A 22,120-nucleotide genomic window follows, 5' to 3' on the forward strand; every position below is an offset into this window, starting at 1 on the left:
AGAAACTGAAAGTAATACCAGCGTTCACTCCATTGTAAAAAGACTAAAGTGGATTTGTAAATAACGTAACACATGACAAAATATCGTCACGTGTATATACACTTATAAAGTTTGAATTAACTTAAGAATTAAGGGTGGGTTTTTCTCCCTGATGTTGCATATAATTAAAACATAGTTGAACCTAAGTTTAAACAGAGCTTATTTGCTAAAGCAATACTGTATTTGCATATATCGTAGCTTGTCCTTCACATGTTTATCACTTTGAACTTAAAACACTTTAAAAATATGTTTGGATTTCAAAAGTCTTGATTTCCCTGCCCCCAATTTAAAAAATAGTGTGCTGGGAACTGACTTAATGGAATATTTTATGGGGAGGAGGGTGAGAATGGAGGGGGATGAAGAATTATAAGCTTCATAAGGACGTGGCAGGAAAAGGAGACAGTGCCCAAGAATTTTCTTCAAATGAAGAATTGATTGAATCCCGTTTGTTGGAAATGAATTTTCTGATAGTACTTTCATTCTGTCCAGTGCTTTAGAATTTTCTGTTTGTTAGTGTCTTTTAGAGAAGTGTCTTACTTCAGAGAGGTAGCAGTAAAATAGTTGGCATCTCTCTGGGTGACATATAGTGACATCCAGAACATGCAAACATGCTTCCCAGGACCTGCATCATGCTGAGGAGTTGTGAGCATGTAGGACAGGATGCTCAGGGCTGCTTCAAGATCTGTACTGCAAATGTGCAGCCCCTGAATGTGTAGGACTGACATGGGTGTGTGAGGTTCCTTCGTCAGCAGCATGTCTAGTCTCTCTTGGGAGGTGGCATAAGTCTCGCCCTCCACCAAATTACTGAGAGACTTAAGCTGCATAAACATATTCAAATAATCTGGAAGAATTCTCCCAGGTTTGCTCTCCTGGTAGAAAAACTAACCCAGAGCTGTGTGCACCGACATTTGAATGCTGAGGCCCTGTGCAGCAGTGAGGGGGATAGGAGTGCTTGCACAGGTATATAGAGCAGTGAGGGAAGGGGACAGTATCCACACATCAAGCAGCTCTGTGGTTCATGGCTCACCTGCTGTGACCCATGCAAAATGCAGCCCCCGCTTGTATGGCTCCTGGGATGAGTGGCTCCCAGGGACTTAAATGTTGAACAGTCCTGCTTTAGGACTTTCTCCCTTATCTTTTGCATGAAGCAACAAACTACCTTGCTCTGAGTCAACAGAAACTACTTAACTCTTTCTACAGTAGTACCAGCATCTGTTAACTTAGGAATCGTGGTATGGGCATTTGAGGCCCACCACCTAACAGAATCACACACCAAACCAGGAGTCAAACTCAGAGATCTAATAAGAGGAAACAAAACAGAAGCAAATGGGAGGGAGAGGGAGCCAGGAGCCAAGTACTTCAGTCTTTACGGTCTGGACAGAGTACTTCAGACTAGGCCTAAGCCTTTTAAGGCTGGAGTGGGCAGGGCTTATCTGTGGCTTCAGGGATTGGCCCCCACTAGAACTAGCTGGGGCCAGGGCACTGATCCGGGCTTGTTGCAGGTGACATCTGTTTCCGTGCAGCCTCAGTGCATGAATTGCCCTGATCCTCTGATTTAGATTGTCTATGCTCAGAGCTCTGATCTGGCCACATTGCACTTAGAGCAATGTGAAACAAGATGATTTTCTAGTATCTGCTGACACAGTCTTAACTTTAGCAAAGGATTCAGTTATTGTACTAAGGACAGTGCTTAAGGAATAATCTTGTGATTTGTTTTAAAACTCTGGTGAATTTAAGGATAACAGTCCAAATATACCAGACAGCAAAGTGTTAGACTAGTCTATCAGACCCATATTAAAATCCAATCTTTTTAATACACATAAGCCCCTTGTTTTTAATTTTGGCATGCTTGTTGAATGAAGTGCTCCTTTTTGACCTCACTGTATCTAACCGTAGTAAGCCATTCTTGTATAGATGTGCTAGGATGGTTGTAGTTACAACAAGCAAGAAGCACGCAAATCTGATTTAAAGGAAATTTCTTCCTTGCTAACTCTGTTGTTAATATTGATCTTTAGTCAAATCCTGGTATAGTTACCTGCCTTGAAAACCATCCTCACAAGCTTGAAACTGGACAGTTCTTAACTTTCCGGGAAGTTAATGGAATGTCATGTTTAAATGGATCCACACGTCAAATAACAGGTAAGCCTTGTGTCTTTTGGTTTACTTGTTTATATATAAACTAATAAAACATGTTCTTTTGGCCCTTTTGCTCATTTCAATACTGCTGTGATCATAGCAGAAAGAACTTTGGTATGCGAATTCAGTACTGATTTGCAGCAGTGGTTTTGCTTGCAGAGGTCTGAGGCATGAGGTGAAGCATGGGAGGATTTCTGATGAGGAAAGTTTGAACACTGTGGAAACCACTTGGTATGGGACCATTCACACTATTTGGGCATATAGTGTTTTTAGAACTGAGCTTTTGATATCACTCAAGCACTTGTATCTCTGCTGAATTTATCTGTCACAGCATATTTGGCAAGGTTGCCAAGTGTCAGTAAATTTTACTGACTGTCAGGGGGAAAAAACCAGGCTAAAAATGGCCCAGGAAGCACAAAAGGAGGAGACGTTCCAGATAAGAGTTTTCCTAAGGGGGTGGCATTGCATTATACCATCTATCCCAGTTTTCTCAGTTTCTGCAAAATCCACATAATCACAGCTTGGGTGTGTCCCTAGTGACAGGGTGAGGCAGGCTATCCCTGTGAGTCTCCCCAAGGGCAGGGATCTTGACTGCACAATTTTATAGCAGTAGGGGACTGCTTTTGTGCTTTCCTCCTAGCTTTAAAGTTGTGGGGGGTGGGAGGGGAAGCAGAGAGAAAAGAGGTAGCTGATCTCCCAGATATATTTTCCCTGCTATAGCAGTGGGAGAGGGACAAATGTCAGGGAAACCTCCAATAATTAGATTATAAATATGTATACATTTGTTATAATTTTCTATTTTCCATATAGAGAATCTAATCCATAGGGGGTGGTCTTATAATCGGGGTATAATTATGATATGGTATGTCAATAAAAAATGTCAGTAAAGAAGTTTGCTGTTGGTGAATAAAAGAAAAAATTGTAGAAAATAGATTTTTCATTTAAAAAAAAAATGTTGTGTCAGCATCCCTAATACGCGGTCACATTACCCCATAAGAATATTAAAGGAATTATCAAGGTCAATCTTAAATTCTACAGAGAAATGTAAGGTTGATGACTTCAGTTTGGTGCCCCCATTGTGTCAAATGATTTCAAGTCTGTGCTTTAGATCTTTTTTTTATGGGACCTCCAAATGATAGTGCTTCACTTATGGTGACATCTGCCTGTGTTTAATCTCATCATATAAACATTTTCTGTGAGATATTTTATTCAAATCTTAGGGGGCATCTACACATTCAATTAATGTGCTTTAGGTAATGCGCATTAAATCTGGTGTCTCAGGGCACCTATACACAACTGCAGAGGCTGCTCCAATGTGCTGGAATTCTAGTGCATCAGAGCAGACCTGATTAATCGAGTCTGCTGAAGCATGGCAATTACCGAGCTCAGCAGCCTCCTGCATCTCCCTGTGCTTAAAAATGGTGGCAGGGGTGCTTGATAAAATGCATTGAACGAGATGTAGTTCAAGTGCCCCCCGCCACCATTTTTAATCATGGGGATGCTGATACAGGATTACTTTAATTAGTGTCACTTTAATTAGAGCTGCTCTAATTAAAGCACTGCACTCCACCCCCTCACCCCTAGAGCACATGTAAAAGTGCCCTCCATTGTGAGATACTAGAAAAATATGCATTAGCCTATTTTATTGTACATTAGCTAAAGAGCATGGAATTTTGTAATGCTTTAATTCGCATTAAAAAAACTAAAGCGCATTAAAATGTACATGTAGACGTGCCCTTACTGTACAGTCTGTAAGGTAAGGTCTGTGGATCCAGAGCATTGACTTCTGGTTTCTCTTTCCCCAACTTCCACTTATGTTCAAGTCTCACCTGATGCTCAGCCTTTTGGTTTTCAGTTTATGCCCCAATGCTTATCGCTAACAATAGTACTTGATTAAATGATGATATAACGACTGGGGGGAGGACATGCCTTAAAATGTTCCTGCTTGTTTCGTCAAGTCATTCTCCTGTGATGCTGAGCCTCTGTGATTGTATAAAAATCCATGGATATTGATTGTGCTTGATTGTATTACTCTCTAGCTGGTTAGGATACCTCGTACATTCATATTATGCAAAACCTAAGTAAAGCTAAGGGTATAAATTTCCTTTTCATTATAAAAAGATATGACAATGCAGAACTGACAATGCAAGTGCATATACACATGCTACACTTCGCCTGCAAAGTGGTAGTGTATTTCTGGGTAGTAGCATAAAGCAGGGGTGGTTCAACCCCTGGCCCGAAGGCCATATCCAGCTTCCAGAGCCATGCCACCTGGCCCACTGGGAGCTCTACAGGCTGGGAAATGGCAGGGAGGCAGTGGAAGCTGGATCCAGCCCCACCTGAACCACTGCTGCATAGCAAGATCAGGGCCAGGCCCATCCCCTGCCTGTCTGGATTGCTGGGCTGATCCCTGTCTCCATCCTGCCCCCACCCGGCACATCATGCTGCTACCTGCCACCCCTCCCCCTGTGCCTGGATTGGTACTGTGCTGCCCCTGCCCCACCCCACCTGGGCAACCAGCTCAAGCCCCCACTGTGCCAGCCCCAGTTCCAGCCACTGGGCAAAAGGTTGTGCACTACTACCTAAAGTATTAGTTTTAAAACAGTCTGATACCTGTGGAAATGGGTAAACTACACTTATTATTGTAGTAGGACTGAATTACAGAAATTATACTTTTAAAAGCAGCAGTGAGGGTACACTATTTGTAGAAGATAAGTACCTTTCAGAGAAATAGAATTGCATCGGAGCTTAAGCTGTTTATTATGTCATTGTCACTCAGATAACATATATCTCTTTCTCTCTTCAGTGGTCTCACCTTATTCTTTCAGCATTGGGAATACTTCAGATATGGAGCCTTACTTACATGGAGGCATAGCTGTTCAAGTAAAGACGCCCAAAACTTTTTACTTTGTAAGTGTTCACATGATACAATATACTTCTTTTCAGTTTAAAATGTTTTTAAGAGGCAGAATTATTTCATAGTTTGTAGGGTCAGAAGGGACCTGAGCAGATCATCAAGTCCGACCCCCTGCCATGGCAGGAAAAAGTACTGGGGTCAAACAGCCCCAGCGAGGTGTTCTCTTGGAAGTTGGTTCCAGATCCTAGCCGCCCTGACCGTGAAGTAGCGCCTCCTGATATCTAGCCTAACTCTAACCTCTGCCAGCTCATGACTATTATTTCTTGTCACTCCTGGGAGTGCTCGGGGGAACAGGGACTCCCCCAACGCCTGCTGGTCCCCTCTGACTAGTTTGTAAATGGCCAGTAGATTCCCCCTCAGCCTTCTCTTGTGGGGGCTGAACAGGTTCAGGTCCCTTAACCTCTCCTCACAGGGCCTGCCCTTCTGTCACTGATCATGCGAGTGGCCCTCCTCTGGACCCTCTCCATGTTGTCCACATCCCTCTTGAAGTGCGGCGCCCAGAACTGGATTCAGTACTCCAGCTGCGGCCTGACCAGTGCCGCATAGAGGGGGAGGATCACCTCCTTGGACCTGTTTGAGATGCATCTGTGGATGCATGACAAGGTGCGGCTGGCCTTCCTGACTGCGTCCCCACACTTCCGACCCATGTTCATTTTGGCATCAATAATGACTCCAAGTTCCTTTTCTGCCTCTGTACTGATGAGAAGGGAGTTCCCCAGCCTGTAGGTATGGTGCTGGTTCTTCCTCCTCAGGTGCATCACCTTGCACTTGTCAGTGTTGAATCTCATCCTGTTCTCATCTGCCAACCCCTGTAACCTGTCTAGGTCTGACTGCAGCCTATTCCTTCTTTCTAGCATGCCCACTTTCCCCCACATCTTAGTGTTGTCTGCGAATTTGAACAAGGTGCATTTTACCCCCTCATCCAAGTCACTGATGAAGATTTTGAACAGTGGAGGACCGAGCCTTGGGGGACCCCACTACCTACATCCCTCCAGGTCGAAAATGACCCATCCACCACCACTCTCTGGGTGCGGCCCTCCAGCCAGTTAGTAACCCATTTGACTGTGTAGGTGTCGATGCCACAGTCCCCTAGTTTTTTAATGAGAATGGGGTGAGAGGCAATGACAATGAGAGCTCGAGCAGTTAAGTATAGGGATGTATAAGTAGTGTGGATAGACTGACTCTACTATTTTTCTGAGTTTACAGAATTAACAATTGCAGTAGATTTAATTGTGGGGATTACTGCCCTCTTAACCATGCAGCCTTGGTCCATCAGACTAGTATGTCTGAATGTTTGATAGACTTCCTTTGAAGTCTGCTTCAAGGGAATATTGTAGAAATATCTTGGTTAGGAAGCCTGAAAATTATATTGTGCTTTTAATGTCATATAGAGGAGGAACAAGATGGTGGTATCAAATCTGTACATGTGAACAGGTATAGCAGATCTACAGTGAGGCACTATTTGAATCATTTTAGGACCAAATTATTAACCTACATCTTTAGACCTCTTTAGAGGTGAAAGCATGCTATCCCACCGTACCTTCCAGTTTTCTTTTACATTATTTCTGTAGTCTACAGCAGAATATAGATACATGGTCTTAATTGCTGTTACTGTTGTAACTGACTCCTTCGGTAGTTGGGATCTTGCAGCTAGATAGTGTGGTAGGGTAGTGTGGTTTCTTGTCTCTGAAGACCTGGTCTTGTCTTACTTTTTTTAAAAGTATTGTTCCCATAGGATTCCAAAAGATCTAACAAAAATCTGCAAAATCTAATTTCTTATGGACAACTAGAAATGGCATCTGGTTTGGTAGGAGAAGAATACAACTGTACTCAGTGATAAAAGAAGCCTTGTGTTTGTAATCGTTTTGTAAGTGCACAAATGGCTGTTTGTAAAATATTTAGTAACTGCAATCATTTGGTTGTTGCTGAAATTGTTTTAGCTAGTTGACTATGAAACTGGTAAAAAATTCAGGTCTTAAGAAAAAAAACTTTGAGAAGAACCTTTACCTCCAACTAGAAAATAGTAATACAGTGTCATTTCTATAACAAGGTAATAGAAAAAGGTTGGCGGGGGAAAAAAAGGGAATCTGCAGTTTTTAATCCCTCAGTTGTGGCGTAATAACATTAGTTACCACTGTTAGCTATGAATGAGGTGGGAGAAAATTACATGATAGAGCAGGCTGTGTTCATAACTTGATGTATTATATTTTGATCAGATCTTTCTTTCAGGATCGGTTGGAGAAGCAGTTAACAAATCCAACTTGCCTTGTTGCAGACTTTAGCAAACCTGAGGTAAATGGCACACTGCTCCTTTTGGTTTCTTTAGAAACTAGATTTCTCATAATTTGAGGGTGGAAAGCTTCATAGATCATAACTTTTTTTTTTTTTCTAAATGGCATATAGTAAGTATGCTTTGAAGTATACAGTTAGGGAGGGAGGTTCAGACCACTAGAAAAAGGAGTGAACGAGTAGGAATGGAATTGAAACTAAATAGGAAAGTGTCAAGCTTTTCAAGTTTTTTTTGATTACACATAACAGATCAGTGCCTCTTTTTTTTAACCTCCTTAACAGGCACCTTTGCAGATACATGCTGCCATGCTTGCCTTGAACCAGTTCCGGGAAAATTTTGGACGCATACCAAACACTGGGTAATGCTATTTTAGTGGTATTGTGTTTAACAAACTCTTGACAGTCTTTAATAAACCTAGTTAATCCTCTGATGCTTAACATATTTAATATTCAGTGTGAAATAATTACTGAATTGGTTTGTTGTTGGTTAGGCACCTCATGTTTTTCACCTCTAGGTCATTTCAGATCTCAACTAATTTAGTAATGATAAAAAATAATTATCTACTGGCTGTTCACAAGCATTTATTTTGGTATGTTGTTTGGTTTTGGCACATGGTGCATTCTCCAAAGCCACCCCAGTCATGACTGTCTCACTTCCTAGCAGAGAATGTATCAAATGACTTCTCCCCAGAAGCATTCCCTTCCCATCTTGATGGTTTGACATTGAGGCTCTTGTGTGGATAAATCAAGGATGTCCATCTACAAATTTGACTAACAGTAAAATCACACAGGGTTATGAATACCTTTCAGCAGCTTAAAGTCTGATATGCCTGTGTTGTTTCAGAATAGTTAAAGCATTATTTGTGCCTTGAATGCATAAATACCAGTATTAACCTTCTGTGTTAGTGTGGCCAATAGACACCAGTTTCCAAACTAAAACTTAAATCCTAACAGTAAAAGCATTGAAAACACACTATTAAATGGGAGACATTTCAAGTTCTCTTAGGTTTTTTTTTTCTTCAAGTGGGTTACAGCAGTGGTTCTCAAACTTTTTTGTACCAGGACCTATTTGTAAACACCACCCAGTGTTCCTCATTCCTGACCCACTGCCCTCTACTCCCAGCCTCACTGTGTGGGGCAGGGGGTGGGTGTGTGGGGCATGGGGGGGGCCCCCAAACAGCCCCTTTCAGGCTGGAACTCTGACAGCCTGCAAGTGAAAAGCCACAGTTTCTCAAGTTTAAAGCTTGTTTGTGACCCTTTCATATATTCTTGCAACCCACTTTTGGGTCATGACCCTCAGGTTGAGAAATGCTGTGTTACAGAGTTGTCCTGTGGCGTTTAATATTTTAGAAATTCATGCTATGAATGCAAAATGATCTTGATTTTTGTCTTGGGCTCTAGATGCCTGCAAGATGCTGAAGAGATGTTGAAAATAGCAGCGTCCATAAGTGAAACGCTGGAAAGCAAAGTGAGTAGTTCTCAAGTAGCTAATGGTTGCTCTGCACTGTTGCATTGGCAGTTACAGCGTAAATACAGTTAATCCGGTAGGCATTATTATAGTGTGTGATACATTTTTACACTTTGTCCCTGTTCTAGTTGTTGACCTTTTCTTTTACCCTTTGGGTTGTTTTGATGTATCAGTTGCTAGTATAAAAGCGATGTGCATAGGTTACTTCTGGAGCTGTTCTCTGAAGCTCATTACATAGCTGCAGTTTTAGTAATTTAATCATACGTTTAAGGCAGTAATGGCTGTGAGGAATTGTTATCCAATCATTTTGGTGTAATTTTCATCTTAAAACACTGGGCCAGATTCTTAGCTGCTGAACATGGATGTAGCTCAGGGATTGGTAGTTATTTGGGCTGGAGGGCCACTTAAGGAGTTTTGGTGAGTTGTAGGGGCGTAGGGGGTGCTGATCTGGCCTCCACCCCCTGTCATGGATGTTTACATTGCCTACTGGGGTGGTGCAAGTTGATCGTATCCGGCCTCGTCTGCCCTGCACCCATTGCTGGGGGTCCTGGACAGAATGGGCAGGCTTCTGGATGGAGTGGACAGACATACCCACATATCACTATAAGTGTAGCACTATTTAGGTGTTCCATAACAAAGATCTGAAAAATAGACTTGAAATCATTTAGGGCAATGGGGGCACCAAATCGAAGTAATTAACTTCATGTTTCTCCATAGAATTTAAGATTACCCTGTAAGTTTGTTAAAGGAATTTCCTAGGTCAATGCGACCACGTATCAGGGTTGCCAACCCAAGACATTTTTCTCAAATGATAAATCTATAAACTTTTATTTTTTCTTTCTTTTTTGTCTTTTATTTATTTTACGAACAGCAAACTTCTGTACTGACATGTTTTTACTGACATACCATATTTACTTGACTAGAAAACAACCCTGATTTATAAGATGACCCCTCCTGTAATTGGATTCTCTTTATAGAACATTTATAAATTTGTTATAATTTTCCAGCCATAGAATGTACCTGTTGCAGGTTTGCTTTGAATTTGTCCCCTTCCCACTGCTACAGCAGGGAAAATATATCTGGGGGGTCAGGTAGCTCTTTGGTCTCTGCTTCCCCCAACTTCAAAGCTAGGAGGAAAGCACAAAAGCAGTCCCCCACTGCCATAAAATTGTGCAGTTGAAATCCCAGCTCTTGGGGTGGCTCACAGGTTTCCATGGAGACCATGCTGGGACCCCCAGGCGCAGGCAGGGAGCAGCATCTGGGAGTGGATCACAGCTCTGCTCTGCTCTGCACAGCTCCGCAATCCCAGCCCTGCCTGTCCCACTCCTGGATGCTGCTCCCTACCTGCCTGCTGCCCCATCCCATCCACCCAGCTGAGCACACTCAGCCTGCAGTGGTTCAGGGCTCATCTCCATGGAGACCCTGCCCACCAACTCCATCTGCCTGCCCCTGCACTGGGTGCGGTGCCTGGGCAGTGGGACTGGGACCAGTGCGGTGGCAGAGATGCTGGCAATGGCAGTTGGAGTGTGAGGGAGAGAGTTGCTGCCTTAGGGGCGCTGCCATGGAAAGTCAAGTCTGGCTGCCATGCTACCGACGCACCACTCAGCCCCGTGGACTACACATCCCAGCATACCCAAGAGCTATGTACGGGGATATGGCATATGGGGTGGGCTGCGCTCCACACCAGGTACCACCTCCGTACCTGGGGCAGTGGGACTGGCTGCATGCGCCATGGCCCAGGTTGCCCCCTGCATCTGGGTTGGAGCAAAAGATGAAAAAAACCCAGAGACTCAAAGTTAACATATCCCCTTCTTGTTGTCTATCTGTGTCTTTGTCTCTCCATTTTTATACTTCTCAGTTTAATAGAAGTGTTGTAGCCACACTTACACTAACCTCCTAAAACAAGGAAAAACACAACTTCTAGTTAAAGCATTGCTGCTTTTTTAGTCTCTGAACATACTAGCTAAATATGCTGGACTCTTAATGGTAAGAAGTCTTTGTTTTGGAGGACTGGAGGGTTGCCAATGTGACTCCTATATTTATAAACAGTTCTAGAGGGGAGACAGGGAATTAACGGGCCATTAAGCCTGACTTCTGCTCCCGGAAGGCTAGGAAAAATGATAATAAAATAATTGGTCAGCTCATGAATGAACATGACTTGTTGGGGAGGAATCAACATAGCTTTGTCAAAGGGAAATCGGGTTCCTTGAGGGTGTGAATAAGCAGGTGGATCAGGGTGATCAAGTTGACATAATGTATTTGGACTTCCAAAAAGCCTTTGTCCAGGTTTCCCATCAGAGGCTTTTAATGAAGTTAGGTAGTCATGGGATTACAGGGAATATTCACTCGTGGATTAGAAATTGGTTCCAAGATAGAAAGAAAAGAGTGAGTATAAATGGTCAGTTTTCAGGATGGAAAGAAATAAACTGGCACAGTCTCCCAAGCTCTTTTTAAGTTTGACTTCGGATTAATTTATAAAGCTTTTCTTTTTCATTGTGGCTTGTTTTTCAGCCTCAGGTGAATGAGAACCTAGTGCAGTGGCTCTCTAGGACTGCTCAGGGACTCCTTGCTCCCCTTGCTGCAACAGTGGGCGGCATTGCTAGCCAAGAAGTCTTGAAAGCAGTAACAGGAAAGTTTTCTCCTTTGCAGCAGTGGGTAGGTCATTTCTTATCATAATATTAATTTTATAAATGTGTGGCAGTGGGTACAGTGGAGAGCATCTGCATGAGCAGGGAAGCCAAACCATATTTTTAAGGCTGTAAATGTCTTTTGTTAGGCTGTGGTGATCTCCTTGTCTCTGTTAAATGGTACAGTTAAATTGGTCTTAATTAAATTGGCGGTAGTTATGAAATTGGAGTCACTTAGGAGGTTAAACTTGTCAGTTTCCATACTCCAAAACAGAAGACAAGCATAGATCATTGTGTCTAGATGCAAAGGTATAACATGTTATCTATGTCAGAGCTTTCCAGTTCATGGCCAGTGTGCTGCATGTGACACCAAGGGGTTAACCTGCAGTCCTCAGGCTCCCAGCCCAGGCACTGCTTCCCTCATAATTCACCTGCTGCCACTGCTGGTCTCCACACTTCCCCCTACCTTCACCAGCTTCTGCGCGCCCCAGCCGCTGGGGGTGTGGTGGTCTAGCATGGCCCACAGGGCTACAGGAATCTGTGGCTAGGGTGCTTGGGAGACCCAGGGCTGCTAGCATGGTGCAACTGGGGGAGTGCCACATGGTGCAGCATGTAGCTTGGGATGCATTCAGGCCCTGCGGTTTTGTGCCTAAAGGTGTTGCAGACACTGGCCACTCAGAAGTTAGGTATCCTTGCTGTATATTATCACATTTATAATAGGGCTCAGCGTCTTTCAGATTTACTTGTCCTAGTTCTTGATTTATGTGCAGTATATTAAAAATGTGAGTTCATAATTGTCTTTCTTTAACAAAAATTATATTTTGATGAATGTGAAATCTTTAAACTTGCATGCCTTTTTGGCTTTCCCCTATAGCTGTACATTGATGCATTAGATATTGTAACATCTCTAGACAAGATCAGCAGATGTGAAGAATTCATCCCAAGGTAAAGCTGAAATACTTGAATGGCCTAGACATACCGCATGTTATATACTGGTGTCAACAAGGAGCAGATACAGGATGTATAGCCCTATACCAGTATAACTTACATAGTAAAATTGAAGTGAAAACAGTATTAAACTACACTGGTGTAACTTGTGTGTCTGCAGTTATCCTAGGATAACAGTTTATTTAATGAAAGTGAACTATTACCTGATCTACCCCCATCTATAAGGCTGTTTGCTGCATAGCAACTCTGGGACACGAAGTCATTTGTCTCCTGGGGTGCTTCACATATTGATGTATGTTTATATCAGTTTTTGTAATGTCATATGCCAAGGCAGTAATTTCATTCAGCGCAGTCATCTGTGAATCACATGCAGGCATTCAATCCCAGTTAAAGATTTTGACTCTGTAATAATTGAAAATAACCTGTTTTAAAAAAAAGTGCATTTTATCTGTTAGTGGAAATATTTCTGAGGTGAGAATGCTATTAACTTGGGAAAGGAATGCGTTTCTGGGGACTTTAAAGTGAGACATCTTTTAGCTGATGTGAAAGCTCAAGACATTCTGCTTATCTTATATATTTAGTGTCATGGTTGCCAATTATAGCTGCACTTCCTTTATTTTTGTTTTCAAATGCCTGGACAGGGGTGATAGGTATGATGCCTTGAGGGCTTGCATTGGAGACTCCCTGTGCAAAAAGCTGCATAATTTGAACATTTTCTTGGTAAGTATAGCCTCTGAAAAGTTTTATGTCCTCAGATGAGCCAGATTGCATTTACTCACATTAACAGTGAGCAGGGAACAGAGCATATTTCCCACATTGTAGTTGGACCCCATTATAGCACACCAATAACTGAAGCACTTTTTGCAAACTGCTTGATATAAGCTGTTCTCTGAACCTGCAAGTAGCTCTGTACAGTGGGTCTTGCCCATACAGGGTTCCCTGAGGACCAGAATCTGAACAAAGATTAAAAAAAATAAATAAATGTTTTGTCTTTTATGGCTTTGTTTAAGTTCTGTCTTATTGTGTTTCATAACATGCCATATTTTCTTGAATTGAAGATGAGGTTTATTTCCTCATTTAACATGGTGGGGGGTGGTCCATCTTGGATTTGCATATGAGGTGGGGGAGGCAGGCAGTTGTTATTCACTCTAGCTGTGTATCACTTGCCTGCCCCCTGCTCCCCTGCAGCCTCTACTCCTGGACCCTGCTCCCTGCCACCTGTCTGCCTCAACCTCTATCCCTGCCACTTAGATACCATGCTTTGGGCTGGAACTGTATACAGAGTAGCTCTGGTATGGCCACATAGCAACAGAGGGGATGCAGAGGCTGCAGGTGGAACGATTGCCATGAGGCAAAAGATTGCAGTGAGAGGCAGAGAGGCTATGGGGGACCAGCCAGGTAGTGTGTGGGGAGGGGCAGAAGCTGCAGAGGGCAGGCAGGGCAGTGGCTATAGGGGAAATACAGAGACTAAGGGGAGTGGGGGAGGGCAGAAGCTGTGGGCAGGGGTGCAGGCACCATGGAAGGGGCAGGTGCCAACAGGCACAGAGGATGCATACTTTTCTGTGCCTCACTCCTTGTGATCACACTTGAGGAAGAATGCCTTGCATTTGGAAGCTTGTCTAACTCTATCCCAGCAGCGTAATTGGTCCAATAAAAGATATTAACCTAAGAAATCCTTGCCACTCACAAAGAGATCTTCGTAAATTAGACCTTGTTATATTCCCTCCCAAAGTTTTGATAGAATATTTTTGAGTACAGATTTTGATTAACTTAGTCTATAGTTACTCCAGAAAGTTATCTAACCAGACTTAAATGGACAGACCATTTTAATAGAATCTGTACAATGTCCACAGTGTAGAACAGCTTCAAACATAATTTTCTCTGCTTTGTAGTTTGGCAATGCATCCAACCCTCTGAGTACCCAGAGTAGCCGGTAGAAACTAGTTTACAGGATGTCATTTAATTCCATGATCTGTAATTAGATAAGTCTAATCAAAAAGGATGTCTGGCATCCCACTCAGTGGCTAGGTTTGGCTTCACTTGTATATTTTGCAGGATTAAGTGCCTGCAATGTCAGTGGCCTTCTGCTGGAAACATCCTCCCTTTGGTACCTGAGAATTTCATCCTTTGTGTGCCTGATCAGGGCATTCTTTCTGAATGATATTTACTGTGCTGGGAAATGTAATGGACTATTTAAGGGGAAAAGAAATCTGAATGTTTGAAGCTTGTCTGGCAGTTCCTGTAGCTAACAATCCTTTTATCCAAAATCCCTGCTTATTTAAAATAATCACCAATTTCTGTTGCTTAAATCGCTTTCAATTTTCCTTAGGTTGGCTGTGGAGCAATTGGTTGCGAAATGTTAAAAAATTTTGCACTTCTTGGTGTTGGCACTGGGCAAGAGAAAGGCATGGTAAGTCTTATGCACTCAGTGACTAGCCATTGCTTATTTAAACAGTAACGTGAGACAGTGCTATGGTATATTGTCAATATGATGTGTTTTGAAAGTGGTGAGATGAATATGGTGAAGCATTTTTTTTTCCTGAAAAGGGGATTGTTGACTTCAAAAAGTATTTAAGTACCTGCTTCCATATACAAAGTTATTTCACTGCATAGTTTTAGTCTTACTAGTCTATAAAAAGCATTATCTTATTTTGTAACAGTTTTTTGGAAGAGGGAAACTGAGAAATGTGCTTTGTCATCCAGACTGCATACACATGTGCAGTATTCTTAAAATACTCTGCAGAATACAAGATCTGTCTATGCCAATGTAGATCATTGGCAATAGTCATAACCCTGACAGATGGCAACAGGGTGGGGTTATTTTAATACCGTACTGGAAGATCTCTCATAGCATTTACAAAGAGAGTAGAGCTGTACAGCACATTTAATGTATAACTTCAGCTGTGCTTCTGCTCTTCTTTCTCTAGGTCACAATTACAGATCCAGACTTAATAGAAAAGTCCAACCTGAACAGGCAGTTTCTTTTCCGACCCCACCACATACAGGTAAGCATTCTCTGTGTCATAGTGTCTCTTGAGCAGCATGTGTTGCTGCATTTATTCACTGTGAGAATTTATCGTGGGATGTAGGTAGCTCTGTGCAGAGCCTTTTGGTATGTCTGTTTGATGCAAAGCAGCATTGCTGGTGCACCCTGCCCTCTTCCAGGCTGGGAGTGATGTAGCTGTGTAAGGATAAGGCGCACATGCTCCAGTACAGAGCTCTATTCTTGTTAAAATTTAAGCTGAGCTTCTTGCTGTGTGTACAGTGCCCCGTGGTCACAGTAGTAGTGATGCTACTAACTCAAGAGCTAGGAGGGTGGAAGGATGGATTCTACCAACCATTTTAAGGCAGAATTAACTTTTATTTATACCTAAGTTATAGCCAGCTTTACATTTGTATCAATATCAAATAATACTGATATATCTTATAATCTATATGCTTTTGTAGTGATTATACTAGTTGTAAAACAGTTGCAACTAACTCTTTTTCACTGAGGGTCAAAGTTAGAAAGCTACAAGAACATGCAGCTGTACCACTTGCTTTATGATAGCTGATGTACTCATCAGCCATCTCCCCATCTTCTTGGATGGGTGGGAGGGCAGAAAGGGATATGGTCTGGCTCTAAACCAGCTGTGCAGTGCAGTGAGGAAGAGCCATGGCCTGGCCCTGCAGGAAGAGCAGGGCATGGCCTAGTTCTGGGTGGGGGTGAGCAGGGCAGCACAGCCTGGCTTCAGCCTGCCCACATGGAAGGAAGGGTGCATGTCTTGGCTCCTATCTGGCCATGCAGGAGGAGGGTTATGGCCCAGCTCCGACCAGTCCCACATGCAGGACTTTGAAATTTTGGTAGGGGGGAGGGGTGGCTGTAATGCCACTGCTCCCCTGATGCCAAATTTCCCAAAAAACTCGTGGGGAGCCTTGTGAGCTGAATTCCAAGGATCTGTGGGCTGCACATGGCCCATGGGCCAAAAATTTGAGCACCCCTGTCCAAAGGTCAAAAAATGGGCAAACTCCATTCCTGTCATACTTTACAAATGCTTCCCCAGCCTACTGATACTAAACCAAGCCAGGTACTAAAAGGAAATCTGGCAAGACCTAAGCTGAATGAATAAGATGAAGGTGAAAGGCCCTTAACTTTTAAGTAGATAAAAGGAAATTTAAAACCCCAGTCCTTCACTTTCAGTCTTATCATATTTGTACATTTTTACATGCGAATCTTTTTTTCACCCAAAGAAAGCATTATCTTATTAATGCTGGAGATACTCCTGTAACCCAGATCCATGTACCTTGTTCATATCTCATTTTCACAATGAATATTGGACTAATTATCTGCTCTTTTAACTTGATTAGAAACCTAAAAGCTCTACCGCAGCAGCAGCAACATTGAACATCAACCCCCAGGTGAAAATAGATCCTCAGCTTAACAAAGTATGTCCAGCCACTGAGACTGTTTACGGTGATGAATTCTATACCAAGCAAGATATAATTGTCACAGCACTGGACAATGTTGAGGCAAGGAGATATATTGACAGGTAAGTTTTTGGAAGGGGAATTAGATGTAATTTGATAGGAGTATCCTAGATACTCTTTCATACCTTGAAGCTATAACCTGCATTATGATCTCTCCCTTAGTTTAAAAAAACAAACCCAAAAAACCCCTCCAGGCTGGTTAAACTGCATTGACAATACATAACAGGGCAGTCCTAAAACAGTGTTTCTGGCAGGGATAAGAGTCACCATCTAGAAGGAAAAAGGTACCACAGAGAATGAGCAAATAGTGAGGGTCTTTAAGAGGAGGCTGGATGAACACCTCTCCAGGGTTGTTTGACCCCAGTACTCTTTCCTGCCATGGCAGGGGGTCGGAGTTGATGATCTGCTCAGGTCCCATCCGACCCTACCAACTATAAAACCAACTATGAAACTATGAATTAGTAAAGTATTTTGTAATACCATGGCTTGTCGGCACAGGGGATTTAATTGTAAAGTGTTAGTTTAAAGTGAAAGATCTATTTCAGAAGAATATCTTTTGATGCTCTTATTCCAGAGTATAACTGCCTTAAGCTTAAGGCACTCTCTATTTCAGCAGAAGTAAGTAGTACACTTTAAACTCACTGGCTATGTCCCCACAAGCAAGAATGTGTGCTTTGCGGTGCCTTTGAGGCACCACAGAACACACAAGGCTCATGTGAATAGGTTCTCTGTACTGTATACTTGCAGTGTAGAGGCAAAATTAGATACGAAGAACTCCTGGTATCAAAAAAGTGGGGAGTGTGTGGGCAGGGTGGCACACATGGCTGTAGCGTGTGCTGCCCAAAACCAGATTGCTGCTGCTCCAGCCCCAGGAGGACCCCAGGTAAAGCTGCTGGGACCATCCCAGAGTGTGTGTGCAGGGGCATGTGCATATATGCCCCTGCTAATTGTCCCCAGTGAAATGAATGAGTGTGCTCTTGGGGACTCACCCACTCTGTCTATATACAAATTAAGTTCCCCATGTGGGCAGCCTGTTTGCAGTTATTAAATCTGACTAAAGACCAGTCAAGTTGGGACAGTTTCAGCCACTTCATTCATAATGTTATATAAACATAGGAGTTGTATATAAGTTTACTACAATTCCCTTTGATTCCCTGCCCCCTCCCTTTTTTCTTGAAAACTGCCTAGAAAATACGTATTCAAAGCATTGTAGGCACAGGGGGACTAGGTGTTGTAAGAATTGCAAGCACCGGGGACTTGCTGGTATAACGTGAGGCCAGGTGACAGTCTAGCTGTACTGACACAAACTCCTAGCATAAAAAGCAATAAGCTGTGACCTGTATTAGTGTAATTTATATTCATTTTGAAGCAGGGGTAAGCTTACTCTTGTGTGAATAACAATAGATTGTATCTTTGCACCAAGAACTAAAATCCTAGATGTAGGCTAGGTCCAGGTCAAGATGGGAGCTTATTTAAGTGGCATTGCTTATAATGGTAAACCTAAGCAAGGCTTTCTGGATATCTGTGACGTAACTGGAATGTAATGGAAACAGTCAGACAGGATGATTTGAAGTGAACATACATTTTCGAGATTGATTGCAGTGGGGTTTGTTTTGGTTTTTTTATAGCACACTTCTGGTCAAAAAATGGCATTGAGAAGTGTTACCTCTGTCATGACTTAGCATAAAACTTGTCTGTTTATACCTGGTTTATAGCCACTCACACTTCAGCAACGTATTTAAGGCAGTGTTGCAATCAATTCAATCTAAGAACTTTCAGAAGCAATGCCTTCTTAAAGTTCAAATCCTTTTAAAGTTCAAGGGAGTCCATAAAGATTGCCAAAAAGATAAGTAAGAGCTAAAAGTGTAAAATGCCTTTGTGGAAAAAAAGAGACATGAAGACACTGTTAAAGTGTACACACATTTTTGGGGGGCATGGGCTCTACTCTGGAGGATCCAACCCAAAACAGCCTGTTAACTTAAGCTACTGGAGGAAAGCCAAAGTGGCAAGATGTGCATGAATGCAAAACCATTTGGAGAGTTGCTCAAAGAAGAGATCTAGAAAAGATCAAAGGTTTTAACACTGTTAGAGGTGTGACAGTGAACCATGTGATTATATTATAATGCAGTCCTCCAGGTACTGACTAGGTGAAATAAGGTTCTTATCTGCCAGCTCTCCTCATTTGATCTTTTGAGCTTCTGCATATTATTGTAAACCCTCCAGCTGCTTCCTACGTCATTTATATTGATTTTCAGCTTCTCCTTTTGAGTTCTGAACATTGGAGAGGGCCTCGCTGACAACAGACTTCTCAAATATCTTTCATGTTTTTCCTCTCTAGTCGTTGTGTAGCAAACCTGCGCCCTCTGTTAGACTCTGGAACTATGGGAACTAAAGGACACACAGAAGTTATTTTGCCTCATCTGACAGAGTCCTACAACAGCCACGTAAGTTGTCCATTTATAAATATTACTTTCATTTAGTGGTTGAGCTCTTGTCCCTCATTTATAATGCAGTGTATCTATTTAAAATAGAAATTATCTGTTTGACTCTGTCCTGTTGCTGGGAAAATAGACTGTATTAGAGGTCCAGAGGAATCAGATCTTTTAGTAGTCCAGATAAATATAAAAAAAAGCTGGTATATTTTTGTGAGGGATTATTTTGGAATTGCCTTCCATTATTTATATCATTTACACAGGAGAAACAAATTGTTGGCAGCTGCTCAATTGAAAGGGGAAAAGTGATGTTTCTGTTAAATTTGGTTTGCTCTAATGGTACTGTCTGGGGTTCAGTTTTACTCTGTGACTCCCATTGTCTTGCCTTTTGAGTTCCAAGTTGCAGTTAAGGCTCTGTTGAAATGCTGTATCATTTGTGCTTTGAGGAAATAAATCCAGGGTCATGAATTACATTTTGTTCTTTGTCAATCTAATTTTTTTTTTAAGTGACCTGTCAGAACTTAAAATAGTACAGTAATCTTCGATCCTATTGCAGTAATAATTAAATGTACCTGTCCTTACATATAGCTTTTTTTTTTCTAATTTAGCGAGATCCACCAGAAGAAGAAATACCTTTTTGCACTTTAAAATCTTTCCCAGCTGCCATTGAGCACACAATACAGTGGGCAAGAGACAAGGTAAGTGCACTGGCTGCCTGCATACAAATACATTTTACATTTAGAAGGAGAAATTAAACCTTGCAAAACAGTCTTTTGCTCAGCTTCTTATTTGTTGTCTTGTTTTTCAGTTTGAAAGTGCATTTTCCCATAAGCCTTCCTTGTTTAACAAATTTTGGCAAACTTATCCATCTGCAGAAAATGTCTTACAGGTAAGAATAAATGCCATGATAAAATAAGGAGTTTAAACTAGTCTGTGGCTTAACAGAATTTAATTCAAACTTTGGGATAATGTAACCTTCTTCCAGGGGAGTCTAGCTATTTACTGGTTGATTTATATTGGCTACAAAGTAAGTTTTGTTATTGTCTGTTTTCCTAATGAGCGGTAACATCAAAAACATCTCTGTCATTTCTTAACTTGACATTGGAACTGAACTAACTATCCAAATTTAAGTTAGTCTTTTTGTGTGGAATGCTTTTTTGGGCTGTTAGGCACCTCTGTATATGTGAGCGGGAACCTTGAGTCTCTGTTAGCCGTTTGCTGAAGTGCAAGACAGCAGAAGATGAGCTGTACTAATAGCCAGTAGACTATGGGAAGGAGGAAGAAAGGAAGGAATAAGGATCCACATGTTCTCTTCTGTGTATTAAGTACATGTTGTTCATGACCACTAAAACTGATGAAGCTTGAAATTAGAAAAAAAAATAGACCCTGGGCAAACAAATATCTTCCAAATTAACCTGGTAATGAAAGGTAAATAATATTTCATCAGGTGGATCTGCATCTATCCTTTCTTAGTAATATTACCTAAGTTGAATTTGCTGTCTGATAAAAGAGTTAGAAAGAATGCTAACAAATTGCTCGTCAAGAATGATGGGGAAAGATGGGCCGGCGGGGACGGAGCTGTGCATGTGACCCCACCCCACCTCTTGGTTCAGGTCTGCCCATGCCTCCTCTTTTGGTTTGGGTCCGACCCCACTCCCCCCTCCCACCCCATTCAGGTTCAGCCTTGCTATGATGGAGGGATTCCTGCCTTTCATCAGCTGGCCCCGCCGCTTGTGAAGTTTTTTCCCTATTTATTTATTTATTATTGAATTTCATTTTAATTTTTTTGCCACTGGAGGTGGGCCAAGGGAACCGACACACCAAAGGTTTGCGGAAGACGTGGGCCCGACAGAGTGGCTCCCACCTTTCCTCAGCTGGCCCTACCACTTTTCAAGCATTCATGCCATTTAAAAAAAAAACTATTTTATTGGTTTTTTCCCCTCTGTAGAGGTGGGGTAGAGGGAGCCGCCTCACTGTGGGCTGCAGGAAGAGGCGGCGCTAGTGGAGGAGCTCCTATTTTTTTAACTCTGCTGGCCCTGGCGCACAGCCAATCAGCACATGCAGATGCACAGACTAAGCCTTTTATTATGTTAAAATTGTCCATTCTATTAATTATATTAAGAATATTTTCTTAATCCTCTTTTGTGTTTAGAGAATAAAGTCGGGGGAGAGTTTAGAAGGCTGTTTTCAAGTTATTAAATACCTCAGTCGTAGACCCCGAAATTGGTCTCAATGTGTGGAGCTAGCAAGAATAAAATTTGAGAAATATTTTAACCATAAGGTGAGTATGTAAAACCTGTTTATAGGATGGTTAAAAGTATATTTTTGTGAGATAATAAAACTGCAAAACATGTCACCTTTGGCTGCCTGTCACTTGCTCCAGAAATACTAAACATTTTGTTTTATTGCCACAAATGGTTTCCCCCCAAACACCCCATGATCTCTTCACAAGCTTCAATTTTAGATTAATCTTGCATTAAATGAGGTGTTATAATCTGCTTGTGGGAACTGAGAGTTGGAATAAACTGCTACATTTATTGTATCGAGAGAACAGCCAGGGACAGGATTTTATGTAATATTATTTTTGCGCCTTTTTTTCCTAGATGGATACTATGATTGCACAGAGACAAGCTTGCCATTATCCAAGATTTAATTTTGGTGAAGAGTTTTGTCTCAAGAGACTTGTTTTTAAGCCAAGTTTGCTATTTTCTAACTTGTGTTGATATGCTTTTTTCCTCAAATGTATGGCAGAAGCCATGGCTAAAACACAGCTGCTGAGTTTTCAACTTTGAAAGTG

The 22,120-nt window shown here is 42.0% G+C and overlaps 1 protein-coding gene across 1 annotated transcript in view; it reads left to right on the forward strand.

Annotated features, from left to right (window-relative positions):
* UBA6 (ubiquitin like modifier activating enzyme 6) overlaps positions 1-22,120 on the forward strand; it is a 54,207-nt gene that overhangs the window by 18,131 nt on the left and 13,956 nt on the right. The window contains exons 9-23 of the mRNA XM_019534200.1: positions 2,055-2,178; positions 4,982-5,085; positions 7,322-7,384; positions 7,664-7,740; positions 8,783-8,849; positions 11,361-11,504; positions 12,351-12,421; positions 13,066-13,144; positions 14,754-14,834; positions 15,352-15,429; positions 16,772-16,953; positions 19,230-19,335; positions 19,932-20,021; positions 20,132-20,212; positions 21,476-21,604. Of these exons, the coding sequence (XP_019389745.1) occupies positions 2,055-2,178; positions 4,982-5,085; positions 7,322-7,384; positions 7,664-7,740; positions 8,783-8,849; positions 11,361-11,504; positions 12,351-12,421; positions 13,066-13,144; positions 14,754-14,834; positions 15,352-15,429; positions 16,772-16,953; positions 19,230-19,335; positions 19,932-20,021; positions 20,132-20,212; positions 21,476-21,604 (1,476 nt within the window). The remainder of the gene's footprint in view (positions 1-2,054; positions 2,179-4,981; positions 5,086-7,321; positions 7,385-7,663; positions 7,741-8,782; positions 8,850-11,360; positions 11,505-12,350; positions 12,422-13,065; positions 13,145-14,753; positions 14,835-15,351; positions 15,430-16,771; positions 16,954-19,229; positions 19,336-19,931; positions 20,022-20,131; positions 20,213-21,475; positions 21,605-22,120) is intronic.

This window comes from Crocodylus porosus, unplaced genomic scaffold, assembly GCF_001723895.1.
Source record: "Crocodylus porosus isolate Cpor-Errol unplaced genomic scaffold, CroPor_comp1, whole genome shotgun sequence".
Taxonomy (NCBI): domain Eukaryota; kingdom Metazoa; phylum Chordata; order Crocodylia; family Crocodylidae; genus Crocodylus; species Crocodylus porosus.